Raw genomic sequence first — 26472 nt, 5'->3', positions numbered from 1 at the left:
TTCAGTAATCAATTTTCTGTTGGTTAAATAGAAAAGTTTTAATTCAATCTGAAAGTGATCTCACGCGGGTTTCTCTACACCAAATAAGTGGTCCAGCTTTTGGTGTGGTATCTTTTACTGCAAGGCCACCCTGGGCTGGGGCCAGACCCTAATACTTTTTCTCTGGGAGGGAGGCACCTTAAGCTGAGCAGAGTTACAGCAAAACTGCTGGTTTGATCGACTGCTTTCTCAGGATGGTCAGAAGCTTGAAATATATGCTTGGATAACAATATTGTTGTCATTCTTGTTGGGAACACGAGATGAGAGCCATGTGTCCCCCCAAAACCAGCACAGGTACCATGCTGCCACCATTTATCCCTGCTTCTGTTCTGAGAATAGGCAGTCTGCCTGGGTCAGTTTAGGGAGTGAATTTTAATATCATCAGTGTCATGAACGGGAATATCATTCTTATCCTTGGAAAGTCCTTTTTGTGCCTCTGTCGTTCACCTCTTCTTCACCCGCTTTATGGTGCTCCTGGTGGGAAGTGTTTTCTTTCCTGTCATTTTCCTCATCATAGTGCTCTGGGCTCTGACCTGCAAGGAGAAGGAGGAAGTGGTTCTCAGTAGGGAATTTTTTTGTGGAATATGCAAAACGTAAGTGTAGTTACTTACATAAAAAGTCAGTTTAGCGTGTTGTTTCCTAACCAGTTACTTTGTTGAATTATGCAAAAGTGTAAATTTTAAAGCATTTCTGCTTAAAATATGGTAATAACTGCACATGTAAGTTTGTGTAGTAACTTTGGGGTGTTGGACAGTGATCCTTGGTATAGAAAGCTTGTGCATCAATGTTTTAGGGTAAAATTTATCTCAAAGTTAAGAGAAAGCCTGCATCTTTTTCGTTGTTTTGTCGTTGTGGTTTTTTTTTCTTCTCTGCCTTCTCTGTTATCCGGAACTACAGTAGAGAGGATGTAGGGCACCTCCAGGTGAAATCTACCCAGGGAAGGATACCCCTCCCCTTTTTTTCTCATTTGATTACAATCCTGTTTCTCTTCCATGGTTTAGCCAGATCGCGTGTGACATTTCTGATAGGTACCAGTGAGAGGAACCAAACTTCCCCCACAAAAACCACCACCACTCCCTATAAATATATATTTATATAAATTTATATATGGAGATATGAAGCATTAGTTACTTACTTCGAAAGAAGATAGAGGTGAATTCTGTTTATCCAACATTAAATTTTATCTTAAATTATCCTCAGGGATTAAGGATGTAATTTATTATTCAACTGTTGCACTAGTGAATAAGAAAGTGATTAATTTTGTAGCATGAGGAAAATCTAGCTACTTTTTTTGCTCCTCAATAGCACTGACTAATTGCAGTAGAAGGAAGAAACAGTGCTGTTTGTATTGGTGAAAACAGTGAACTAAGATCTAATAAAGATACATGTTTTGCTTTAATCTTTCCAAGTTTGGATATTTGTAAGAGTTACATAGGTAGGGGTGGGGAAGAAGATGGGAGGAACTAAATGAGCCAGTTTGAAAATCATTTTGTGGGGTTTTGTTTGATCAGTTCATCTGAGAGCTGTATGTGCATTTCCCACTTGACGTTTTTGCTCCAGTCTCTCAAGCCAGCAGCAAAAGACTTTGTGAAGAGGACACCTGGTAGGAAGGTTGACCCCATCACCCAGGGAAATGGTCTAGTTACGACAGTGGGTTTTGTTGTCCCTCTCCTTTGCGAGCTAGGCAAGCAGAATGGATCTAGCGCTTCCAGATGTTCTACAGCATGGGCTACTGCTGGCTCCGAGGCTCAAGCCAAAGCTGCAGCACATTAAGTTTCCTCTGGCCGCTCAGATTGCAATTCACCCCGAAGTGGGAAAACAACACAAAACCAGTTATAGGCAAAGATAAGTCTGAGATTCATTAAAAGCTGTTGTCTGCAGCTTCCAAAACTTGAGGAAGTCCCTTGGCAGTGAAAAGCTCTGGGGCGATAAGTTTTTGTGATCTGTGCAGTGGTTTGTATGTCATCACTAGGCGTAGAGAGGGTTTGATTGGAGATAAAGGATGTATCTGAAGGACGCGGTCCCAATCTTCCTTGGCTGCCTCCTCAGAGGAGAAAGCTGACCAAAAAACCAGGTTCGTTTTGATTCTGCCACGCAACAGCAGCCAGGGAGAATGAGGTCTTAATCCAGTGGCGTAGCTCTTTTTTTTTTTTTTCAACTCCTTCACAACAGCCCTCTTCAGTAAATTAATGCACATGTCAACTCTTGTCAGGAGCTCTTAGCAATGAACAAATGAGTTGAACACCATAATCTAATAAACAAATAGATAACCCGTTTCGGTTTTGTTCTGAGTGAGGCGTCGTTTGCCTCATTGAGTTGTTTCATGGACCTTTCACTCTGCAGAGGAGAGGGATGGTGTGTGGGAATGCAGCCCATGTTTCCCCTCTGAGAATAGTTTGCTCTTCTGACTTAGATGCCCTGATTTCCAGCATATTTCCAGTTGTTTGTGCTGAAATTTTTCAATCCCAGCAGGCTGTCTTTTTTTAAAAAAAAAAAATATTTGGAACTACTTTTGTCCTCGTTGTTGGACCTGAGCAGCTGCAACCGAAAGCAACATCTTATCATACTAATTGCTGCACAGACCAAGTAAGAAGTACTCTATCCCTACGTCTACAAATAAACATTGAAGGAAAGGCAAAGGAAGGCTTTGCATGCCAAGGAACCGAGGCACAGTGGGACTAGGGGACATCCCCAAAGTCCTAAAAGAAGTCTGTGACAAGGAACGGTACTTAGAGCTTTTCCGTTAATCTTATGGCTCTTCTTCCTCCTTCTATTTTAGCACAGTTTTTAATTAAAATTTTACATTGCCATGGGCTGTTTCTTGCGTTGGCTCAACTTTAGTCCTTCACTAAGCTTTCGTAAAGGACTGATTTATTTTTATGTAGAGCTGAGTTCTAATAGTAGCAGACCTCTCCTCTAAGGAGATAACAGCGTTATGGAGATAACCATTAAGTGTAAGATGACCTGAGCGGGAGCAGAACTGGCTCATTCACTTTGTGTTTACAAAACAGATTGTTGAGGTGAGCGAAATAAGTCATCTCTATTGCAGAGGGACTGGTGTGGGACATTAGCTGGAATGCTTTGCTCTGCAGTCATGCAGAAAAATAAGTTGAAGAATCAAAACACAGCCTCGTATCGATGCCTTTGGACTTAGCAGCATGTATCGTCAGCGTACGATGTGTACCATGTTTGGCTGGTGTGCACAGGGGGAAAAAATCCCAGCGTGTGATTGTGCCTGCCTCCCTGTACCCTGCAACCATCGGGGCTGCGGGAGCATCGGTTACGTTTTGCTGGGAAGGATGACACGGCTAGGCGTCTACAAGCACAAGCCGAGTAAAAACGCATTCTCATCAAAAAAAAAGCGTTGTTTTCACAATGAGGGGCATCCACTGTGGCAAAGCAGCTGAGATTTTGCATAATCTGGGGAACCGAGCCCTTGTTTCCTACCCTCGTGCTAATTACTGTCTTTGGGGTGTTTTGCGAGGGAGGTCAGCGAGTTCTGATGTGAACCAGAAGTGGGTGGGATTTTCCCCACTGGTGACCAGAGCCGGAGTGAAAGATCTGTGTACAGGACACTAAAGATAGCATCTGTTTGTGCTAAATCAAGTTGCTCAATAGAAGTTGCATCACTTGAAGTGAGCCTGACGTGGCGTGCTGCCGCCGCTTCTTTAGCACTCACAAACTCGTAGGCAATGCATGGGGTCCGGCTCCAGTCCCACCAAAGTACCAGGTGATGCCTAAATGGTGGTAAAACCCAGTTATGTCTTGAGACGTGGAAAAAAAAAAAAGGCTTTTGAGTTGCTGCCTGAGCTTAGACCCAAATGTCAAAGCAGCCGGTGTTGGATCTCCCTGTTAACACTCTCCTACGCGGCTCCTCTGTCCCCACCAGTCTCATCTGCTGCTTCTGAAATCTTTAGTAACTGATCCTGGCTCTAGTAACACTGGAAGAAATCCAGAGTGATTCCAGTGGAGCTATTTTGGATTTGTGTTTGCAGGAGGAATTGTACCTAGAGGTTTTAAGTTAATCGCACGGTCATTTTTCCTCTGTATACTTAACGACTGAAGTTAATTAACATTTGAAAGTTTCACAAGCTGCTTCTTTCATTATCTCAGCTAGCTGTGGTAAAAGGCGGCGTGGCAAGAGGATGGTAGCCCGGCTGAAGTTGTGTGGTTAGGAAAAATGCCGGGAATGGTTTCCAGTGAATCCCAGGGGTTTGGGTAGTTGGACAAGGGGGTGAAGGTGGAGGTAAGGATGTATAAGCTGCCATGGTACGCGTTGTTTATGGACTGTTCATGTAGTAAACAAAAATTACCAGGTAATCGTTGGCGTGTGGGGTTGGTTTTTGGGTTTTTTTTTAGTTTGAAGAGAATATTTTAAGCAGGACTGCGATTCATAGTCCTGAACTGTAGGGGACTAATGTTCCTGTTCTCCAGCTGGGAGAAACTAATTCAACATCTTGTGTTGTAAACACTCACTCATTTTAACTGATTACACCTCCAATGTTCCTCAAATCACTAAAATTACTAATTGCTATTCCTTACACATCAGAGAGCGAATCCTGAATAATTAACCCCAAATAAAATTAGATGAATTGGCCCTTTTAATTAGAATCCCTGCTGCTGTTTGTTCTGAGCTTCCTTTTCTTACTGTTAAGAGACTTTTAGAATGATTAAAACTGTTTAAGACTTAAACAGCCAGTGACCTTTTTAATACAATATAAATCCATAAAAGCAATATTTCAGCTAGCAGGTGGCGAAGTAAATTTTCAGTGCAACTACCTGACAGACTCTGTATTCCTTTTTTAAATGCTGAGGATGAAATTAGCCACTGTGGGTTGTTTTGGGCTTTTTTTTTTTCTCTCCTTGCTTATTAATACAGTAGCTGATTAGCAAAAGCGGTTCAAATGGTAGGATTAGTGATTGGTAAGAGAGTGGTAATTTAAACAGTGCTTTGGGTTGGTGGAACTGCTTTATTTTAGGAATCACAGGTCAATGTGGTATATTTAGATAGATTGTGGAGCTGGTGTGTAGTCATGTGATGGTTTTCCCCTGCACTGACATGGTGTTGGTGACCCCTCATGACATGGTTTTGACTAAGGATGTGCTGACTCAAAGTATGATTTGAATTGTGTGCTTTCCTTGTCCAGTGATATGTTAAATACAGATGTTACAGGAAAATGTTCATTTTGGGAAACTTAGTAAGATGCGTGTTTGCACCTAAGAGTCACCAGGTCATATCTAGCTGAAGTTTTCTATAAAAATCCTGCAGCGTCACTTCTGCAGTATGAAGTTTCCCAGACCACTTAGTAATACTGCAATATGCTGCTGGTTTTTGCAGTGGTTAGTGTGGAATGGTAGCCTCAATCAAAAGAATTTTAGCCCAGTGCTGAATGAATTAGAGTTCAAGTGTAAATCTTAATTGTTTCGATGTAGATCAGCTTCAAATGGCAAACTTTGGCTTTCTGCAGTAGAAGCTAAATACTTCTCAAAACAATGGGTATCTTATCTGCTCAGTCCTTTCCCAAATGGAGTCCGGATTGGAATGGAAACACGTCAGTGGGGGTTTGCTCCATCACTGTCCTTATTCTGGACTCCGAGTCTGGGGAGAGCTGTGTTTTTCAGGTGATTCAAACCGATTCTGTACCAGCTTCAGAGTCAGAAATTATCAAGATGATGATAAGAAAGGGTTATTTTTGTTTGGAAGGAGAAAAATGGGAAACATCTGGACATATAGTCTTCAGATGTCAGCCAGAGATCTGGAAAGACCAATGTGAACCCTGTTTTGTTGGTTGATAGATTTCATTAAGTTATTGTTTCAGGGAAAAATATGGTGTTTTGCTGTTTTGTGTTTCCGAGGATTTTTCCCCCAAACAGTCTCTTCTTACTGAACGTGTGAGACCTCCTTCATGTCTAGAAGTTTCAAAGCTGCAAATCTTCATGTCTAAACAACTCTGTCAGTCAAGGAGGAAGGCAATTACTGTGCTGCAACTCATTTGCAGACTGGCAGATATGTCTCCCTGAAAACAAAGACTTGAGACATACGAGCCTGATCCTGCAAAAAAACTGAAGTGCACTTGAAAATTCAAAGGTTAGACTGTAAGTGAGCAAGGTGCTTGGTGCATGAGACAGGATGTTATTCTCAGCTTGTACTTGTACCCAGAAGGCATCAGGCAGCCAATGGCAAAAATCCGAAGAGTTTCTCTTCAACTTGACAGGCTCGTGCTGATGTAGACATCTGTTAAGACTTTGAACAATTTTTATTTGTACGTTTGAAAAGTGTAATAATGAAGTGTCTAAATCTCCTTGGAAAGTTTAAAAGGGGAGATTTCGGGGAGGAGAGGGGTAAAGCCTTACACACGCAGCTGCATGGCGCAGACTTGATTGGAGCCAGAAGCTGGGCTGGTGCATGGGCGGCAGCACTTCTGTTTATGGCTCTGCTATAGTTTCCCAATGTAGCTGTGATGGACTGATTTAATTTCTGTCTGATTACTTGATTGTAAAATAGTGGAGAGAGCATTGCTGGGGCTGACACTTTCATCTCTCATGATGAAAGTGATGCTCCGGCACAGGAGTGGGCACAGGCGCCGAGAGAAGAGCTCAGAGCTGCGGTTTCACAGCTCGTTGCGCCATCGTATCTGAAATAACCGCACAGCCCCTTCATAGGTTGACTGGTCTTCACAGATGGAAGAAGAAGAAGAAACAAGTAGCTGGCGCAACGAGGAGCGTTTATTTTCTCCTCTAAACATACGGTAATGGGTAGAGATTTCTCATTGTGAGAGCCGCAGGCAGGCTGTGCCGCGGTGCAAGGAGGGCAGGATGCGGCTCCCTGCCTGCAAACGTGCCCACCCCAGGCTGCCTCCGCAAGGACACTTGCTGTTGGAAGGTGATTTCACCTGCCTTGAAGTATAAATTGCCTCCTGGAGGTGCCTCGATGTCTCTCCATTGATGAAGCTCAGTGTAGTCACTCATAACTTAAGTAATTCCAAGTGTTCAGGCTGATACCAGGTCAATGTCAACCAAAACGCCAATCTCAGTGCTAAGCAGCAATCAATACTAATAAGGCTTTTGCCCATCATATTCCTTATTCACGGAGGAGCAGGGGGGTTAAATCAGGCAGGAGAGGGTAAGCACTCAGGGTGGGATGTGTCCTCCCAGCCCATGGTTAGCTCTGGTAACCCCAGAGCCCCATTCCTCCTGCAGCTGCTGGAGCATCCATGCGGACTAGGGGATGGTCCCTTCCCCAGATGGCTACCCACAGTGCTGGCTGGTGCTGGAGGTGGTCAGCAGTGGGTGGCAGTGATATGCTCTGCCTGTACATGGACTTTCCTGCCGCCTCCCACAATTTGCTGAGCTCTGAGCAAGTCAAATCTGTCTGGCTTACAAAGCTTCTGGGGTGAAGGAAGGTCCCTGAGGTGTGTTGGAGCAGTCTGTAGGGAGATGCTTCTTAAACGAAGTGTAAGCTTACCTTCAGCTTTTTGTCCTCCTTTGCTCCCCCAAATGTAGACCCATTTCTTCCATGTCATCTAAAACTGTACGCTACTCAGGACACAGATTTTTACGGTCTTTTTGTGCTTCCCTCTCTGCCCAAGAGAGACTTCCAGCAATGCCAATAATAATAATACAGCAACAGCTTTCCCTCCAAACAGCATCCGAGGGAACGCTCTCCCGCGAGTGCAGCGGGAACAGCATCATGTCCTATGGCTGTGTGTGGGAAAGAGGAAAGTGCGGTGGCAGAATAAATAACTAAAGCTGTGAAGGAGAAAAGTCCATCTGTTCGCAGAGGACCAGGAAAAGGCTAAACATCTGCAAGGTCCCCCCAGTTCACGATGCGTCTGCTCTCTGCTTCCCAGTCTAAAAAACTTTCCCATTTGTGGGGAGAGCAGAGCCAGCAGCTTATCTGACACAGAGGACAGAGTCAGCAGAGCTGGGCTGGGATGCGGTAAAGCCAGCTGTCTCCTACTGCAAAGAAAAGTGTTTTCTTCCAAACTCTAGAAGCACTTAGAGGTTTCTGTCCTTTGCTCCTTTTCAGAAAAATCTTGCCAATGTTTTTTTTTTCTTCCGGGAGGAACAGATCTTCCAAAGGGGCAAAATGGTATTTGTTTTATGTTTGCTCTAGCAATCGTTGTTTTCCCCTTCTGTTATAGCAATTGTTATTTTTTCCTTCTGTTTATGCACAAACCCTGTCCCATTCCCTGTCTCATCCCCTTCAACACATTCTCTGCCTCGATTTTTGCGTAGGTGTTTTGAAGGGTTGTAATAAAGTGAGAGCGTCTGACTAATGTGCTGTGCAGGGAGATGAGTCTTTGGCATCAGAACTGAGATGAACTGGAGAAACATCATCTGAAGTGTATTCTTTGGGAAGCATGTGTCTGCTGAAGTTGAATTTGTTTGCAAAATCATGTTGGCTGGTTGGAGGGTCATTTTCAGAGCAAAGGAGAAAAGTTTACTCAGCACTCAAACATCTCAGAGTTTTTTAGAACGAAACACCAAGATATTAATTTCAAAATAGTTCTTCTTTTCTTTTTGCTTTGTATTGTATTTCATATGATTTGAAATAAAGGATTGGATTAATCATAGGGCAAAGATGAGGATACTGCAGATGTTATGGGACATAATTTTTTTAAAAAATTGATCTTGAACTCTGTAATATCATGAGCCAGTAGATTTCACAGGATTTTATGTATTTTAGCAGCATGGTTGTCTTAAATTAGTTTTCAGTGTGTTGTTTTTGAACTGTCTTTGTGTGTCTGTATTTAGGATGATACTTTTTTAGGGATTCAGAGGGGTTTTTTTGAGTCCTATACATGCTTACTTTGGGGACGATGAGAAGAAATTACTTTCCTGGGAAATAAAATCCCTAAAAGTCCTAGAGGGAGTTTGTGCCTTTCAGAGAGAGATTTGAAATCGAACAGAAAAGTTTTCCAGGGCTGCAGACCTATCTGCTTACCAGGGCAAATAGCACGAAGGTGCTGTGCCAGCGGTGCTGCCCAGCTGGTGCCCGTGCCCAGGGCAGGCTAAGCGTGGAGCTTTGAAGCTGGCACAGGTGGTCCAGAGGACTGCGGGTCACTGGGGTTTGGCCCAGCACCTCTCTGAGCCGTTTGAATCCTGCTCCTTGGTATTTGGGGATGGTGCTCAGGTCCTGTAGCCGGGAGGTGGTGTGACACTGCATGGAGATGCGGAGGGTCAAAGAGGGAGCCCGTGTTTCATCCCAAAAGAGTTAAAACCCTCCAAAAGGAACAGTTCCTATATATTTGAAGTACCACAGTTTTATTCGTCTTGAACTTCGATCCTAGATGCTGCTCATAGGAGAGCCAACAGCAAAGAGCTCTACTTGCAGCATCAAGCTGTATGAGAAGAAATGAAAAGATAACAAAGTGATCCAAATTACAGGCAACTGTCTCCCTGGGACTCAAATCCAGTGCTAATGGCAAACACCCTTTTTTCCATCCTTAGGAGGTGATTTCAGAGCCTACTGTCCTGCTGCCCGCAGCTGTGCTGCTCTGGCCTTGTTTTCTCCTTTGTACTCCCACCTCCCGTGAAGTTCTCAAGGAGAGGTCTTCCATCGCTGTGCTAAACTGGATGGCTTCACAACCAGTATGCTGCTTTGTCTTCACATCAGCACTTTTGGAAGTTTAAGATGAGCAAATTAAAGTATAGAGATTTTGTACATCAGCCCCATGTAAAAAGCCTCCTCAGAATTAAGAGGTGGATGCTTCTGAGCTTGCAAATGGCCCATCATGTGGCTGTTGTCACTGAGAAGAGCCTGTGATCTTCCCAGCAGTTCTTTACATGAAGCTAAGAGATCCCTGTAGGAAGAGGGAGATGCAAAGAGCGTGGCTGCTACTAGCAGCAGGGATGCAGGAGATGGTTTTATGTAGATTTTGGGCTCCAGTCCTCCATGTGTCCTTCAAAACAGGGAATCCCTGCTTTTAGACAGCATCCGATGCTGGTTTTTATAGTGATCAAGAAGAGTTGGCCTAATTTAGCACACGAGGGTGAATCGGATGGGATCCATTGTGAGGCTGGACACGGGGCATTCATTTTGTAGTTTCCCACAGCAAGTTTGAGATACAAGCTTTGATTTTCAGAGCTGGTAGTTGTTGCCTTCAGGCTTTGTGGCAAGACACCTTCTGCTGTAGGCTCTGAGCACCTCTAAGCAATCTGCCAATGTTACTGAGCTGTGGTAGCCATGTCCTGAAGCAGTGAGGGGTGCAACTGAGCCTTTAATGGTTAAATCACGTGTTGCTTTCTGTGCCATAAAACCGATGGCAGAGCTGTGAATGTCGCAGGGTTCATCTTGATCATCCATGTCATGACGTGGGAAAATGCTAGTGAGTCTCAGTTCTCCCATTCTCTCTCCTAGGGGACTTCCTTCCTCCACCTCCACCTCCTGTAGATGACCTTGGGAACATCACATCATCCCAAGGTGCTTTTCCTCCGCCACCCCCTCTGGATGATGTTGCTTTCAATGTGCAGGTAAGAAGCCAAGAATTTTATCATTCGTGCAGAACTGATCCAAAAATTGTGGAAATGAATGGAAGATAATAAAACAAGGTGGCAAAGTGCTGTGGTTAGAAATCATGTGTCAGGAACAACCAAATCGACTTTAGCCAAGCTATGTTTCCGAAGTAGGGAACATTTCCATTCAAAACTTGTTGGGCTATTAAAGGATTTTTCCCATCCGGCTTGAATTAGGAAACTAATTGCCTTATGTCCTTGTGATGGCGGATGTGAGTGAAACCTTCCCAGAATGAATTGTTTTCTGGAAGGACCATCTCCTTCCATGGACTGTGGAGAGACTTTAGGGCAGTAATCTGATCCTAAAAGTTCTTTGTTAGATGCCTAAAATTAAATGAAGCAAATAAGCCCTGGCCCAGGCTTCAGTGATGTCACTGAGACTCTCTTCACCCCCTTTGTGCTGGTTTGGATCCTCTAGATTTGCTGTCTGGATGAAAGTGCAACTTCTAAGATGCATCAGGTGATGCTGGCATGTCCGGTGTGGGTAGGGACATACCTTCAAGACCTTTGAAAGGTGTGAATGCCCTTGTGCGGACGTTGCCGGCTTGCCTGGAGTGCCAGGTACCGTTGTGTTAGCTCAGGCACATTCAGGAGACATGTATTTGGACTGCAGGGACAGGCTGTTGAGGTGATCAAGGAGTGAGGAGCTGATCTTGCCAGTGGAGACCAGAAGAGTTTGGCTTGTTAGCTGAGCAAAAGGAAGGCTGAGGAGGAGGTATGGTTGCAAATTTTAAATATGTTTGGGGAATAGACACCAGAGAAGAAGAACCGTTTCAGCTCTGGGTGAGTGCCGGTGCAGGAACAGGAGAAGCTGAGCTTGCCAGAAGTAACTTCGTGCTGATGTTCACAAAGTTTCTACGTGCTGAGGCTGGGAAGGTCTGGAAGAGCCTTCTGAGAGGAGTAGCGAGAGCAAAGCGAACGTGATCTAGGTTTGAGGCTGATAAGAGTTGTGTAACCACGTACCCATAGCCACGGGACTGCCCTTGGTGACCCTGGAGGGTTGTAGCAGTCCTTTGTCCCTCAATGGGTTTGAACCTGAGAATAGGCTAACGGCAGATATTTAACAGGATTCAAGAGACCTGACTTAGTTCCTAACCCCGCCACAAACTCTAGAGTAAATTAATCTACTTTGCGCCTCTGTAAAAAGAAAACATTTTGCTCCCTTGTGGTCTTCCTGTGATCTCTTGTCTGTGGGGAGATGTTCAGAGGCTATCACAAACTCTCAGCCTGTTCCTGCAATGGATTCAGCGTTACAAGCAGCCTTCCAGAGGGAAGGAGTTAATGAGGATTGCGTTCTCCCTTACCAGGAAAGGCTGCAGCCGTCAGGGACATTAGCCAAGTGTGGAGCATGGCTTTTCCCAGCTTTGGGGGAATGAAGTAATTCCCCAGCAAGTGTTGTTCTGTCTCTTATCTCTCCGAGAAGAGTGGACCCCATGGGAGCAGGGGAGCTTCCAGCCCGCCCTGGGAAGCAACAGGCTTCTGCACGGCTGCCTACACCGGAGCCTGAGCAGCGGGAAGGGTCTGTAGCACCTCACGTGCTTCTCTGGGGTCAGGCTTCCCCCTCGCCAGGTCACCAAGGAGGAGACCTCACCGTGTTTATTGGAAGGAGTTTGTCTTCAGCTCCTCGTGCCTCCCTCCTGCGAAGATCCCAAAGATATCCCTGAGCTGCTCGGGGCTGTCACTGGGACGTGCCCTTTGGTGGAACGACCTGACGGGATGGCTCTTCCCTGCTGAGCTCATGAAGTTGTTATTTGTCACATCCTTTCTCTCTGACTTTGGGAAGCTGCGGCTGGAGCCGTGTTCACAGAGTTGGGTTTTGGCAGGAGCTTGGTTAGAGTGAGATTCCTTCGTGTGGCATCCCATTCAGAGGAAGGCGAGCCTATCAGTCATACCCCAGCACTCCTGCGTGTCCTCACCCCAAGATGTACTCTGCACAGCAAACACAGGTCCCTGCCTTTAATCTGTGCTCGTTACCTTTTCCCCATTTCTTTTCTCTTCCATCATCTGAAGGAGATTGGGAGCAAACAAAAACCAGGGATGAGTTGGGACCTGACGAGGTCTCGTGTTGCAAGATCAGCTCCTTATCTTGCAGGAGCAGCAAAAGCTGTGCTTCAGCAAGACATAAGGCCCGAGAGATGAGGGAAAAGGGCAGGTGGTGATGGAGAAAGCTGTTCAATGCCTTGGTACATTGAACACAGTAGTTTTCATGACTCCAGACAGAGGTTGCCATGCTGAAGAAGCAGAAGGGATAGTGGCTGTATTCCTTCTGCTGTGAATACTTTTTCAGCCCTCAGGACATGGTTGCATGAAGGCAGGGATCTCATGAGCTTGTGTTGGATCAGGCTCCAACAAAGTAAAGCCAAGCCTGATTCTGCTCTCCAATGCCAGGCCACTTCATTTCCATGCCTCAGTTTCCCTGTTGCTAAATGTAACCACTGGAGCAGCTGACCCCATTCCTGAACATAGACCAGGCTGCTGCCTGGGGTGTCCAGCCCCTGCGGACCCATGCAAGCCCTCCAGTTTTACTCCAGAGTTTGAAATTTATCTATTCCAGCAAATTGGCCTCTTTACAACAGGAATTTCTCTCTGGATGGCAGAGTGCTGGTGACAACTTATGAAATGTGTGCTGTGGCTCCGGGTAAAGCTTTTTATACTGGGTGTTGAGTTGATGAGGGCAGCAGAATATATATGTTTAGTTTATTGTCATTTTGTGTGTTACTGCTAGCAGACAGCTAAAAGCTGCACAAATTTTTACAGTTTAAGTTGTAGCTTATGGAGCAGCAGTTAAAATAATAATGCCCAGTTTTTGTGTTTATCTCTGGATCTCTATTTGGACAGTGGAACTGGCCACTTAGGATCAGATCCAAAAAGGTACTTTAGTATCTGACTTCCCTTGAGGTGCCTACGCTGATGGAAATCAGAGGAGGACTGGGTCATGAAATACCTTTGCAATAGATCTGGCATTTTCTTGTAATTTCTGTTTTCCCATCTAGATCCGTCATGTTTGGATTCACAGCAGGGCTGGGGAGAAGAGGGAAAGGAAATTGAAACTCTTTTCTTATTAACTGTAATGCTTTAAAAAAAAAAAAAAAGGAAATCTTTATTTCAAGAACCAGTGTGTTGGGCCTGGGGGCGAGTTGTGTTGGGAAGTTCCCCTTCGGCTGAAGTCAGCCGGTGAAGGCGAGGGCTTGTTCCCAGAATGGTGGTGAGGGCGCGGCGATGGCGTGTTTGACAAATAAGGACATGAGCAAAGAGCCTTTTGCCACGTTGGCTTGGGCTCACTTTAAAAGAGAGAGGAAAAAAAAAAAATCCTGGACAGGAAGAAAAATGAAATCACTGTGTGTCAAAGGGAAATAGATAGATTGGGGAGAGAAGTAGATTTTTATTATTTTTTTTACCTTCTAGTTTCAAAACAGGCATTCTGCCCAGGCCAGGGAAAGCAAAAGTGAAGAACTCTCATAAGCAACCTCTCAAGAGCCCTGTTTGCCCAGAGAGGGACCCTTGCTCGTGGCGCCAGCTATTTCTTCCTTCCTCGCCAGGCAGGGTTGATCAGGGATGAGGACTGTGCAGAGCAGTGTGAAAAAGCGGTCCCTACCCCACATCCCATCTCCAGGAGGGCTGACTCGAGCCTTGCATGCTACGGGGGCATCGCGATAAGCCATATCATGGGGGCTTCAGATCTCCACTGGCTTTGAAATGACCAGTTGTCCTTAAAGGATGGGCTCAGAGCCCATTGTTTCGCGTCAGGGCAGGACCTGGGTGACTCAGAGCAGACGAGACCCTCAGCTGTGGACCTGCTAACGGCCACCTTGGAAAAAACATGTGTTTGCAAGTTGCTGCCATTACCCGCAAGTGGGTCTGATTTTCATTCAAGACCTTATAGATGCTACGGCAACACGGAAAGGAGAGGATTGTGTTCAGCCGGGAGATCGTCTCTTTCCCAACAACCCCTGACTGTTATTGGTGTGTTTTTTATTGACAGACCATGAAACACTTCACAAAAGAAATACCAGTCTCTCCTTGATAAGGATGCTGAAGCAGGGAAAGTGCTCTGCCTAGGTCGCCAGGCAGGACAGCAGCAGGCTAAAAGTAGGACCCAGATCCCCTGTGTTCCAGAGCAATTCTGTCTGCTACATCACACTGCCTCATTACTGTAAATTCTGCGAATTAATGAGTAAACACCATCAGTGGCTGACGCCAGAAAGAATTTGGGATATACCAAAAAGGATGTGCAAAAGTGGGTTAGGGTGGTGTTTAGAGTGAAGAAACAAGACTTTGAACAGTTTTCATGAAGGATGGATTCAGATTAGATATAAGGAAGAAATTCTTCACCATGAGGGTGCTGAGGCACTGGCACAGGTTGCCCAGAGAAGTTGTGGCTGCCTCATCCCTGGAAGCGTTCAAGGCCAGGTTGGGTGAGGCTTTGAGCAACCTGATCTAGGGGAAGGTGTCCCTGCCCATGGCAGGGGGTTGGAACCAGATGATCTTGAAGGTCTCTTCCAACCCAAACCATCCTATGATTCTATGGTATAATAGTTTAATACACCAGTTCCTGTTATAACTACCTATGCATGGCAGGGCTGGAGTGCTGCGCTGTACGTGGACAGGAGCTATTCGCACGTTCAGACCTTACTGGACTCATGAACCAGGTTGTATCGTGCCATTGTGATATGCCGGAGGTCAGCCAAAGGCTTGAATTCCTGTTGCCAAGGAGTTTGGAGAGGAGAAACACCAGAACGCGGTCTGAAGGCGTACGTGCCTTCCTCTGCGAGGCTGTTCAGAGGAGACCCAGCTCGCTCCTCCCTGGTGCTCGTGCTTGGGAGAAGGTGGGAATGTGTTGATAGATGTGAGCAGCGAGAGCCTCATCCTTGTTACGGAGGAGGTTGCCAGGCATTTCACTGTCTGACTCCCTCCCAGCGAGTGACGACGGTGGTGCCTCTTCACGGACTGTGACTCACCGGCTCAGGAAACAGCCAGAATGGAGGAATTTTATTGTTTTATTATTTTTTTATTTTGAGTGCGCATATTGACAAACAGTTGAGGAGGGAAGAGCATGATTTTTGCCTACGGAGGGGGCTGCCTTAAATAGCACATCTCCTGCTCGGCGCGTGGCGGCTGGGCTCTGCCTGGGTGCTGGGCTTGCTTTGAATCGCCTGTCTTTTAACGTTTGGAGAAGCCGAAAAGGCCAAAGAGAGCAGAACATGTGTTCAGCCTCCCTCTAGTGCTAGAATTTGTTAATCATCGGCATTATTGGCCTGGGCGTAGGTGCTCGCTGGCGAGGAACACCGGTAATGCGGCGCAGCTCTTGCTGCCGGCGGGACTGTCTGGCTCCGGGTAAGGAGCGGCAGCTCCCAGTGGCTCTGTAAATAAAGCCATAGTCTGTGTGTATCACTTGCCGCTTGAGATCCAGCTTTTGTAGATTTCTGGGACTCCTAACCTGATTTATTAAAATCCATGTGATAAGCAACTGCCTTTTATCTAAATTGAAGCCGTGTCCAACAGTATAAATAAATTACCTGGTAATGTTAACCCTCTTACTCAAACCTTGGCTTTGCAGGAATGCTTTTGATCTGTCTCCCTTCTTGTGCCTTCCTCCTGTGTTTGAGAAACAGGAATGTGCTGTGCTCTGAATTGGGCTTGAACAAATAAGGTGTATGCTCTCTGCATGCTTAAATGCTCACAGGTCAATATGTGTTTGCTCTGTAACAGGAGTTTCTAGGCACTAAGGTGAGAAAAATCAGTAATATAAGGTCTGTATATGTTGATGAATGTCTGGATGCACAATAGATAAAATGCATGATTTTCTCATGCATGTATATATATACATGTACACATGCTATATATATGAGAAATGCATAATGAGCAGGGATATAGAGCAAACCTCCATGTTATTGGGGAACAAGCATGAACTTTTTATACCTGGTGCTTTTTTTCCTCTTCTGTGGACAGCATGAGCAGTAGATCTGGGATCACAAGAGAAAAGGAACACCGAGCAATTCTTTCAGGCAGCCCTTGATGCAACCCATCTTATACGCATGTTTGTTTTACAATGCTAAGCCACATTCTATTTTAAATCTTTAATGAACCTCTGTTCCCATCTATGTAACTTTCCAATCCTTACTCTCTTCAGAATAGACAAAGATGCTTATTATAAACCACAAATTTTACTGAAAGGATAAACTGAAAAAGTTTTAATTGTGCAGCGTAAGCCTGCCATTCATCTCTCTGCCTGGCTATTAATATCTTGGCGATGTTATAATGCAATACAGCCTTTAATAGCTAAACCTCTCGGCAAGGACTACAAAGGAAGGAAGGATCCAAACAGTTAACAGTGCTCGTTACTTTCATCATGCTTATTACCGTGTTATTTAATGTATTTGTTATTGTTTGATATAGTAACACAGCACGGAGGATGCACCAGGACCTGTGCTGGTGCACACTCGTGCCTTCTTTGGGAGGAGGGTTGCCACTGAGACTGGGAGACAGTTTTGGAGATGGAACAGAGCAGCTTTTGATAGTCTGCCGTACAGCAGGCAATGAGGTGAGGGAGCAGAAGAAAGCAAAAGCCTAATACAGATCATATGTAAATAAGGGTATGGGGCCATCTAAAAAATTGTGATAGGAAACAGAAAGGTCGGAGATGTTGCTGATTGTAATGTTCAGAGATTGTCAAGCTAAAACCATCCCAGGTTATGACACAGGGCAGTGTTATGCATATGCGTCAGCTTGGGTCCAAACAGCAGGCTGTGGTCCCCCAGTGCTGTGCTCGAGGTTACAAGCCCTGGGGATCACCTCCTGGCTCTTGCGGGTATGTCTTTGTGGGACACGGTCACACTGGCATCGCTGGAGTCGGGTTCAGTTCTGGCACCTGCAGAGAGGTTAATCTGTAACCCGGATTATCCGCCTGTGGGTAATAGACGTGAATGTGAAAAGTAATAGGGGAGGCACAGATACCATGCAGAAAAGGCAGACAATTTTATCCCATCAGAGCTAGTATTGGCCTGAGACAGACAAAGAGGAAGCAAAACTATCATTGTATCCAAGGTGGAATTATTTAAGCAGAAGGAAAATAAAAAGATAATGAAGATGTGGGAATTCTCCCATCAAAGCAGATGAGCTGAGTGATGGAAGAGAGTGGGATAACATGATCAGTATTGAAGATGTTGCCGTTCTTCTCATTTCTGAGTGCTATTCAAATCTTCTGTTGGATTAGGAGGTCCTAGAAAAGATCTCGTGCAAGATTGGTTGCTCCTGTGTCAAATCCTGCGAAGCCTGTGTTGCATTAGGGAACTGTAATGCAGTAGCGGGACAAAGATAGGCAGGCTGTCAGTAGCAAGAAGGAATTCTAAAAATTGCAGCAGACAAGTTATCACACCTTTTCTATTAGGCTGGCTGGGATTTTGGAAGATGTGGTTTAGAAAGTCAAAGTCTTTCAGTGCAGCTTGGGCATGGTGGTAGGCTGGAATGTGATAGAGCAGACGGAGTCAGATTCCCACCTTGGTTTTGGTGCTTTAAGTACTCTGTGATGCTGTGTAGAAAAGAAAGGAGCTTTGGTCAAACAAGGTTAAAGGAAATACAGTTGTCTGTCTAAATTCAGTTTTATAGCCCTGGAGTACTTCAAAGAGTAGGGCAAACTTCATCCTATTTTTGATGCAAATTTTGCCTGGCAGTAATAAAATGTGGATATGGAGATGTTGTGAGAGCATCTCATCTTCAAGAATGTAAGTGTCTCAAATGCAGGTTCCTGTCTCTCTTTTTTAGTTTCTATCACTGGTGAAAAACAGCTTCCGCTGCCATGCCGGGTGGTTTTGTTGTCAGAAAGTGTTGTCTCTGTGAAGAGCATGCGGCACAGTGACTGAGCAAGCCGAAAGTGGTAGAAATACCAATGAGAAATGTTATCATAGCCAGAGCTGGAGGAATTTGTTCCAGGACAGAAGGACTAGCATGATTTTACGTGTCTGCTGCCATTAAACTCCTCCTTTGGCAGGAAGCATTCCTCTCAATTCTATTTTTCAGTTTTGATTTGCTGATGAAAATGCAGGACGGTGATTAGCTTTAATGCACAAAGAACAGGTAAGGAAGAACATCTGGAAAACGTCATACGACATTTTTAGGGGTGGTTTTAGCGGTGTGAGAAGTAAAATAGAAACGTTTGAGAAAGCTGCAACTCCAAGTGTGGCTGAAGCCAGCGAGTGACAGCTCCACCGGAGGTGCTGTACGAAGTCTTCCTGTTCAATAGCGCCAAGCTACAGCTCCTTCCCTCTCCATCGCCTCATTTCCATGTCTCTCTCTTGCCATGGGAACAGCCTCATGTCTTGTCATGTCCCAGGTCTAGCCTTCCTTGTCAGCTCTGTTATTCCGCTCACTCCTGAGTTAACTCTCCCCTTCCTCTCCCTGTCTCTGGTTCTGCCAATGCCCCTGGTTCTGCCCTGCAATATCCCTCTGCATTCCCATAGGATGCCACTGCCGTGGTCTGTGCAGAGGTTTGGACATCAGTGCTTCTCAAGGGTAGGGGTAGGGAGCAGCATTCGGTCAGTGCTAAGGTCGGGTGAGCCCCTTAAAGACATTTAGGTAGGGAATACACTTTCTGTGCAGAAGTAAATCCCTTTTAGCTCCTATGGCTGTGTTGGCCCCAAGCAGAAATACAGTTAAAAGATATTTTCCTGAGGTCTACTGTGCTGGGGATACCGTGTTTTCTGATGCATGAATTCTTATTGGAAAACAGCAACTTACGTTCATTTATCTGCATATGGACAGGATCAAAATAAACCTCAGGGCTCACCTGGGAGGGATCTGCGCGCTGGGAATTCGCTCTGCAGAGTTTTGCAGTGGTCTCTGGGCAGCGCAAGTTACTCGTTGTTCAGCTTTCTGTGTGATTCAGGTCCATTTTCTTCAGCTGAGGTTCTCACTTAGGAAACATGTAGAAGGTAAGGTGTCAGAATGAGGAGGTGGTTGTTGAAAGAAAATTCATGGTCACTTAGCCAAATCAACTACCAGACACACATCTCATAGCCTTGAAGGGAAGGTAAAAGTGGGCCTAATGGTTTGGAAAACGAAATTGCAAACTTCTTGAAGACAAGGACCTTCCTCCATGAATCAGAACTGCAGGGTCTGCCCAGCTGAGGTTTGCCCGCCCTGTGGACTGGAGCCATCAACCACCCCAAAAACGTGCGGAATGAGGCAAAGTCCAGATTTTCCTCTTCTCGGCTTTGAGAGGCATATAGTAGATTTTTAATGTGACTCATTTCTGCAGAAGCCAAACCCAAGCCATTGACTTTCATGTAGTTTTATACATCCATTTTGCTGAAATTTTGCCAGGCTCACTGGGAGATTCTTAAATCCTTGCAAACATTTTGGCGCGCACTCCTTCCTATTACAGCAAAACAAGCAAACAAATTCAGAAGTATGTTATATGTTTAACTTCTGCACTTGGAGCTTATTCAGGCTGTGAAAATTGACTGGCCAATTTTAATTTTACTTTTTTTTTTTTCAGTGGTGATTTCCTCATAGCTTCACAGCCCATGGTCAGGAATGCTTTCTCCAATTCAGAGAAGCTTGACTGTGTGCTTAAACTTCATTAAAGTTGATAGAACTTAAGCATGCATGTAAAATTAAGCATATGCTTATGTTTTATACAGTCTTTTTGCAGGTGACACAAGCAGCTGCATATGAGTTTCCAACATGTGATTAAATTCCAAAAGGAGTTTTTAAAACCAGTTTTAGTCAACCTTAATTTTCTGAAATTGGTAGCTTTAACAAAACCTATCTTTTCTGATTAAAATTGCCTGAGACGCGTCCCTTTTTAAAAGCTCTTCATTTAACTGTCACAATATACAGTCTTGTGTGGGGTAGAGTTTGTTCATGTAAATTTAATTTCCAGTTAAAGTGGTACAAACACAAAGTGATTTCAATAGATCTTTATGAATGCAGCAGTGCTGTTGCCTTCTCACCTCTGTCGATGTGCAGGCCGGGCAGAGCCGCTAAATTGCCAGCTGTGCCCTTCTGCGTGTCGCAGATCATCAGGCTTCGCCTGGTCACCCAGGGAAACCAAAGGCATCCAGCCTGGATTTGCAGACATCGAGAGACAGAGAAGTCTTGGAAGTTTGTTCTAGCATTTAATTACCTGCAATATTATGCATAAGTGAATATCTCTGTTATTTTTAAATAGAATTTCCCTGGCTTTGGCGTCCCAGCTGCTGCGTATTTTTGTGGTTTGCTAGATTGGACAGGCTTGTGGTATCTGGCATTTTCATTCTGTGAAACTGTTTAGATATTGCAATCGAGCTACTCAATCTCCTTCATAACTGAAACCAAGTGAGCTCTCTGCATGTCTTCTTGTCAGCTGTTTCTGCTTTTCCGGGGCATCTCTCAGGTTTTTAAAACACTGCCTTCCAAGCTGAACATGGTATTTCAGCGCCAGACTCACCAGAAATGTTGAAATGAGTAAAATCACCTTTAGCTCTGCACTTTCCCTGCTCCAGGATGGCATGGCACCGGGCAGAAGCTGGTGTTCAGTATGGTTTTCCCCTATGGAATATAAATCCAGAGTCAGGGGGCTGGATGTGACAGCTTACCCTGTGCGTAGGCATGTGTAATTCATGGCTTGTCAGACATGTCCTGTACAGTTGGAGGCATCCTCCTCTTCCCTCTTCTCTTACAACAGAAAAGGAAAGAGGAAGATCACGACTTGGCCAGGATGTGGAGGTGAAGGGAGTCTTTGTTCTTGGACATCTCCATGGGAGCTTTTATAAAAGTAACGTTCATGTCACACGAGTCAGTGGGAAGGTCTTCCTTTATTGCAGCGGACACTTAATGAGCTATTTGGTTTCTACTTTGATTAAACTTTGAGACTGTATTGGGGTAATTGGTTACACTTCAGTTATGGTTCCCCTTGGAGGCAGATGATGATATATCCGATATCTCCTCTTTAGTTCTCAGTTTTTCTGCAAGCAGCAATACTCTGTGGGGAACATCAGGTCTGCTCGATGGCTAATTAAACGTTAATTTGTGACGATATTGGAGCAGGTTTTAAGTTGGTGGAGGAGTGGGCAAAGAAAGGGGAAACTTTTAACAGTCACCATAATTATCGATAATGAGTCCTAATGTAATTGCATTAATTAAATGAAAAATGATATATTCCCTGCTGCTGTAAAGTTAGTTACAGTCAGTGAAAGTCAGGCTGGGTCAAGGATTTCTGGCCAGATATTCTTGCCCCATGAACAGAGAGGTATACTGTCCCACAGAAGTCATAAAGAAAAAAAATATATATTCCACTTTATATTGTATATTCTGCAGATGAACAGGAATGTTTCAGTAATTCAATTTAATTCCCAAGGACGAGCGATTGTAACTCCACCCAGAGAATATTAAATTGCCTTAATGGAAAAATAAACTGGTTTTATTCTCCCCCTTCTCTCCCCATCTTCCCCATTCAGTTTTCAAATAACTTTATGTGCCTCCTTAGTTTATTAATACACTGCTCATCTTGCTGCTGGTTTTGCATCTGGTAGCACTTAACACAGACAAGACTCCCAAAGCTTTTGATCAGACGTAGAATCATAGAATGGTTAGGGTTGGAAGGGACCTCAAAGATCATCTCTAGTTCCAACCCCCCTGCCATGGGCAGGGACACCCTCCACTACACCAGGTTGCCCAAAGCCTCATCCAGCCTGGCCTTGAACACTTCCAGGGATGGGGCATCTACAACTTCTCTGGGCAACCTGTTCCAGTACCTCACCACCCTCAGAGTGAAAAATTTCTTCCTTATATCTAATCTAAATTTCCCCTCTTTCAGTTTAAAGCCATTGCCCCTTGTCCTATCGCTACATGCCCTTGTAAGAAGTCCCTCCCCAGTTTTCCTGTAGGCCCCCTTTAAGTACTGGAAAGCTGCTGTAAGATCACCCTGGAGCCTTCTCTTCTCCAGGCTGAACAGCCCCAACTCTCTCAGCCTGTCTTCATAGCAGAGGTGCTCCAGCCCTCGGATCATCTTCGTGGCCCTCCTCTGGACCCGCTCCAGCAGCTCCATGTCCTTCTTGTGTTGGGGACTCCAGAGCTGAATGCAGTATTCCAGGTGGGGTCTCACAAGAGCAGAGTAGAGGGGCAGAATCACCTCCCTCGACCTGCTGGCCACGCTTCTTTGGATGCAGCCCAGAATACGGTTGGTTTTCTGGGCTACCAGCGCACATTGCCGGCTCATGTTGAGCTTCTCATCCACCAGCACTCCCAGGTCCTTTTCCTCAGGGCTGCTCTCAATCCATTCTCTGCCCAGCCTGTACTTGTTAAGCAAACTATCAGTACCGTCGGGTCTATTGCTCTGGCAGATGTTGGCTCATGGGATGACTCCTCTCTCTTCATCCCTCGACTGTTCCTTATCAAATCTATCCCGTTGCTTTCATGTTCTTGAAGATCATAGTGCCTCTTCCCCACGTACTAGCTGTCCCGTAGTTCGAAGATCCTTCGGTCAATATTTGTCTTCTTACTGTTTTTCAGTAGCACGGCAATTTTAAAAAGCCCTGTTTAGCCAACCTTGAAATCTCCAGACCTTACTTCCATGAGCAAAACGCAGCTTTCAGAAACCTGAAGAAGCTGGGTGCAGGTTTGCAGGTTTGACCGCCCGAGATAGAGGTGTCAGTCTGTGATGTGGGGAGCAGGGGGCTGGATAACACTGTCCTGGGGCTGGGGGGACCAGCCACCAGGGTCATTGGTTGCTGGCCTTGGGCACAGTGCTTCAGCAGAACGTGCCTGGGGCCATGGAACCTGTTGACTAAACTTCTGTTTTGTAGCTTCATCCTTTTTTGTTTCTCCTCGCTTATCCAGATGTCTGGACAAACAGTGGGTACTTGTGGCAAAAGCTTCTCTCCAGTGTTAGGGATAGGAGCTGTTTGGAAGGGTCCGTAGTCCTGAGCTCTGCCCTGGCATTGCTGCCCTTCCTCACTGGTGGCATCCTGCCCCCAGGCAGAACCAAGGTGCTGGTTTTGGGATTGGGGCCCCTCTCAGGATGTGCAGGGAGCAATGGCTTGTTAAACAGTGACAGAAGAAGGGCTACTAGCCCACAAGCCAGCACTCGGCATGGTGGTGGCTGGGATCCAGCCCTCTGATGGTGTGAAATCAGAGCCATCCTGCAGTGAAATTGCAGCTGGAGCTTGGATGGCGGTTTGTTGTCTTCTGGCATGTTTTGTCAGGGCTGGGACAGCAAATACAAAGAATGAAATGTCCATTAAAGAGCTGGGTTGGCCCAGTGGATTAGTGTCTTCATCTGGTGGCCAGAAAGAGCTTGATTGTGTCTCAGGTGTTGCAGCACCTCGCTCCCACTCCTCTACCTGCTTTCCCTTCTCAGGGCTGATATCCAGTTGACAGTAAGCTCCTGGGGACTGGGATGTTTCCTAACTATTTTATGTGAGCAGTGCCAGTCACACTGATCTCTAGGGAAATATAAATCTTTATTGTCATACAGATTCATAACTGCAACAACATCTTTGCTGTCTTACATGTATGTGTCCCAGGAGACTGAGTGCAATTGGCTGTCATTTCTGTTGTCTCAGCTACAAGGAGGGAAGAAGTGGATTTCCAGGAGTTAGTCCAAGCCCTGGCACTAAGGCGATGGTCAGTTATTAACCTGCAGAGACTGGCAGGTACCCACCAGCAGAAGTAGTGACTCCTGGCTAATGTCAACTGGTGGATATAAAACACAAGTGGAGGCTTAGTGTGACTGTCTATAGAGAGCCAAATCAGATCAGCAATGGTCAGTAGTGAGTGTCCAGGGAAAAATATAAAAAAGCAAGCGCAGAGGATTTTTTCTTTATTTTTAAAGTATTTTGGTGGAGTTTTCTTCCACGTGTTTGTCCTGCTGCTTTTGAAGTCCGTGTAAGCTCATAGCAACCATGGCACCTTGCAGCAGATACAGCTCTGCAGCTTAGTAGCATGTTGTGTGATGAAACACCAACCCCCTTTTGTTTTTTTTGTTATTTTGAGACTGATGCCTTCTAGTTTCATGCTTTTTTCTTCTGTTATCTGCTTTCTCTGTTTTGTTGGGGTTTTTTAAATTTTTGTTATTTGTCCTTTTTATAAGCTTCCTGCACCACAGTGAGTTTATAAATTGGTTGTTAAGGTTTTGCAAGATGTCTCCTAGCAATGCTTAGCAAATAACTTTTCTTCATCAGCTTGTTCATTTGCCCCAACTGTAAGCTCATGCAGTTCTTTACAACACCTTGCTGCTTCAGAGATAAGACCAGTTAATCCTCAGGATACCCAGTGCTGTTAACATTTTACATGGGTGGAGAAATTCAGTGTGGGACTGTGGCTACCCTGGACCCATGCTGTAGGTCTGGGACTGAACTTGGACCTCAGGAGCACAGCCCCCTTTACCCTGCTGTGTCTCCTGCAGTTTGCTGTGGCACAGCTGCTGGTGCGAACTTTGCCAAGGGACGATATTTGGCATGTTTATTGACCCTTTTTGGAGCAGTGAGGTAGGCTGGTGTTTAGTGGATGATCGTCCTCCACTCCATTTAAGTCCTGTTGCATGTAGGCCCACCTGCCTCCTTATGGGGAGATCTTCAAAAGTGGCCAGAGTTGTAGAAATGTTGCTCAGTTAAATGACAGCAGCATCCCATCCAAGAGACACCAAGATGCCTTTGAACAGCCCGCTTCAAACTTTTGAAGTGTTTTCCTTTGGTCCAGCTAATATCCAGCAACACAAACCAGGTAAAACTATTCCATGCCTGAAAAAAAAGAAAGAGCGGGGGGGGGGAAATAAATCAAAACCTAACTTCCCTTTGGCTTTTATCCTTCATGTCATCAAAAGACTAAAAAGGATATTTCAGGCCTGGCTTCAGCCTGATGGAACAGCAGGGAAGTTATTTTCTATTAGATCCTTGATACAATCACGTCTGGTGAAATCACTGCGGTCACATCTGCTGAAATCTTCCATCATTTCAGATTTGTTTCAAAAGACTCAATCTTTCTGTTTTTAAAGGGCACGACTACTTTTCCAGCCTCTCCTTGGTGCTTGGAACGGTGATTAGGCATCAATCAAGTATCTTAGACCCCCCTCGCCCCAAATGCTGCAGTCAGCTCGTCTCCCTTTGTGCGCTTGGTGGGACTGCCTCTTGGGACTGTTCTAATTTACATTAGGGAATTTGAAACAAAATGTTTGCACTTGTCTTTAGGCTCAGGGGAGAAGAGATGCAGCAGCTCTTCTTCAAGGTGCCTCATTTTCCTGATACCTGCCCTTGGGGGATGCATCTTCTTGCCACTGCAGTGCCTCTTTGTGCTTTGGATGTCTTGTGTGATCTTGGAAAGAGAACTGGGAAATTCTACAGCAATAGAGAGATGGGGTAGCAAGGGTGTGTGTCTGAAAACGATCTTGCCTCTGGCAGTGGTATTGTTGGAAAAAGTGCAAAGAAAGGAGAAAGAAAAAGAAAGAGAAAAATTAAACACAAACCCCAGCTGAAGTATATCAAGACTGAATCACTTCTTTTCTTCTTCCTGGTTAACATTTCTCTCAGTTGCTTATTGTATGTATAGTGGATGCCATCAAAATCAAACATCTTTCCCTCCTCTCCCCTGCCTGTCCCCAGCGAAAATAGGAAATAAGAGCCCCATCCTTCTTTCTCTGTCTGCGGCTCTGTCTGAGCCCAATGCCTGAGGCCATGGAGTAGAAAGAGCTGCTAACTCCTAGTCTGGAGAGTTGTTTCATTTGCTCTTCTTGCCACCTCAGTGCCTACCCCAGGGTTCTGACAGCCCGCAGAGCGTGGCGGGCGGCTGCTGTTGGTGGAACCTGGTGGAAGCAGGCAGCCGTTCCTGAATTCATCCGCTCTGCCAGCTCATCTGCAGCTCGGTTGCATTTACTGGAGGAAAAGACAATAAAGTCTTTCAGGGCAAAAGTTCTTATTTACTATCTACCTGGTCACAACCCTT

The 26472-nt window shown here is 45.3% G+C and overlaps 1 protein-coding gene across 1 annotated transcript in view; it reads left to right on the top strand.

Annotated features, from left to right (window-relative positions):
- The window catches only part of LPP (LIM domain containing preferred translocation partner in lipoma), a 348054-nt gene that overhangs the window by 154361 nt on the left and 167221 nt on the right, over positions 1-26472 (top strand). The window contains exon 6 of the mRNA XM_086618391.1: positions 10403-10515. Within this exon, the coding sequence (XP_086474517.1) occupies positions 10403-10515 (113 nt within the window). The remainder of the gene's footprint in view (positions 1-10402; positions 10516-26472) is intronic.

The sequence above is a fragment of the Tauraco erythrolophus genome, chromosome 11, assembly GCF_009769465.1.
Source record: "Tauraco erythrolophus isolate bTauEry1 chromosome 11, bTauEry1.pri, whole genome shotgun sequence".
NCBI lineage: Eukaryota > Metazoa > Chordata > Aves > Musophagiformes > Musophagidae > Tauraco > Tauraco erythrolophus.
This window is presented reverse-complemented; position numbering and strand designations above follow the sequence as displayed.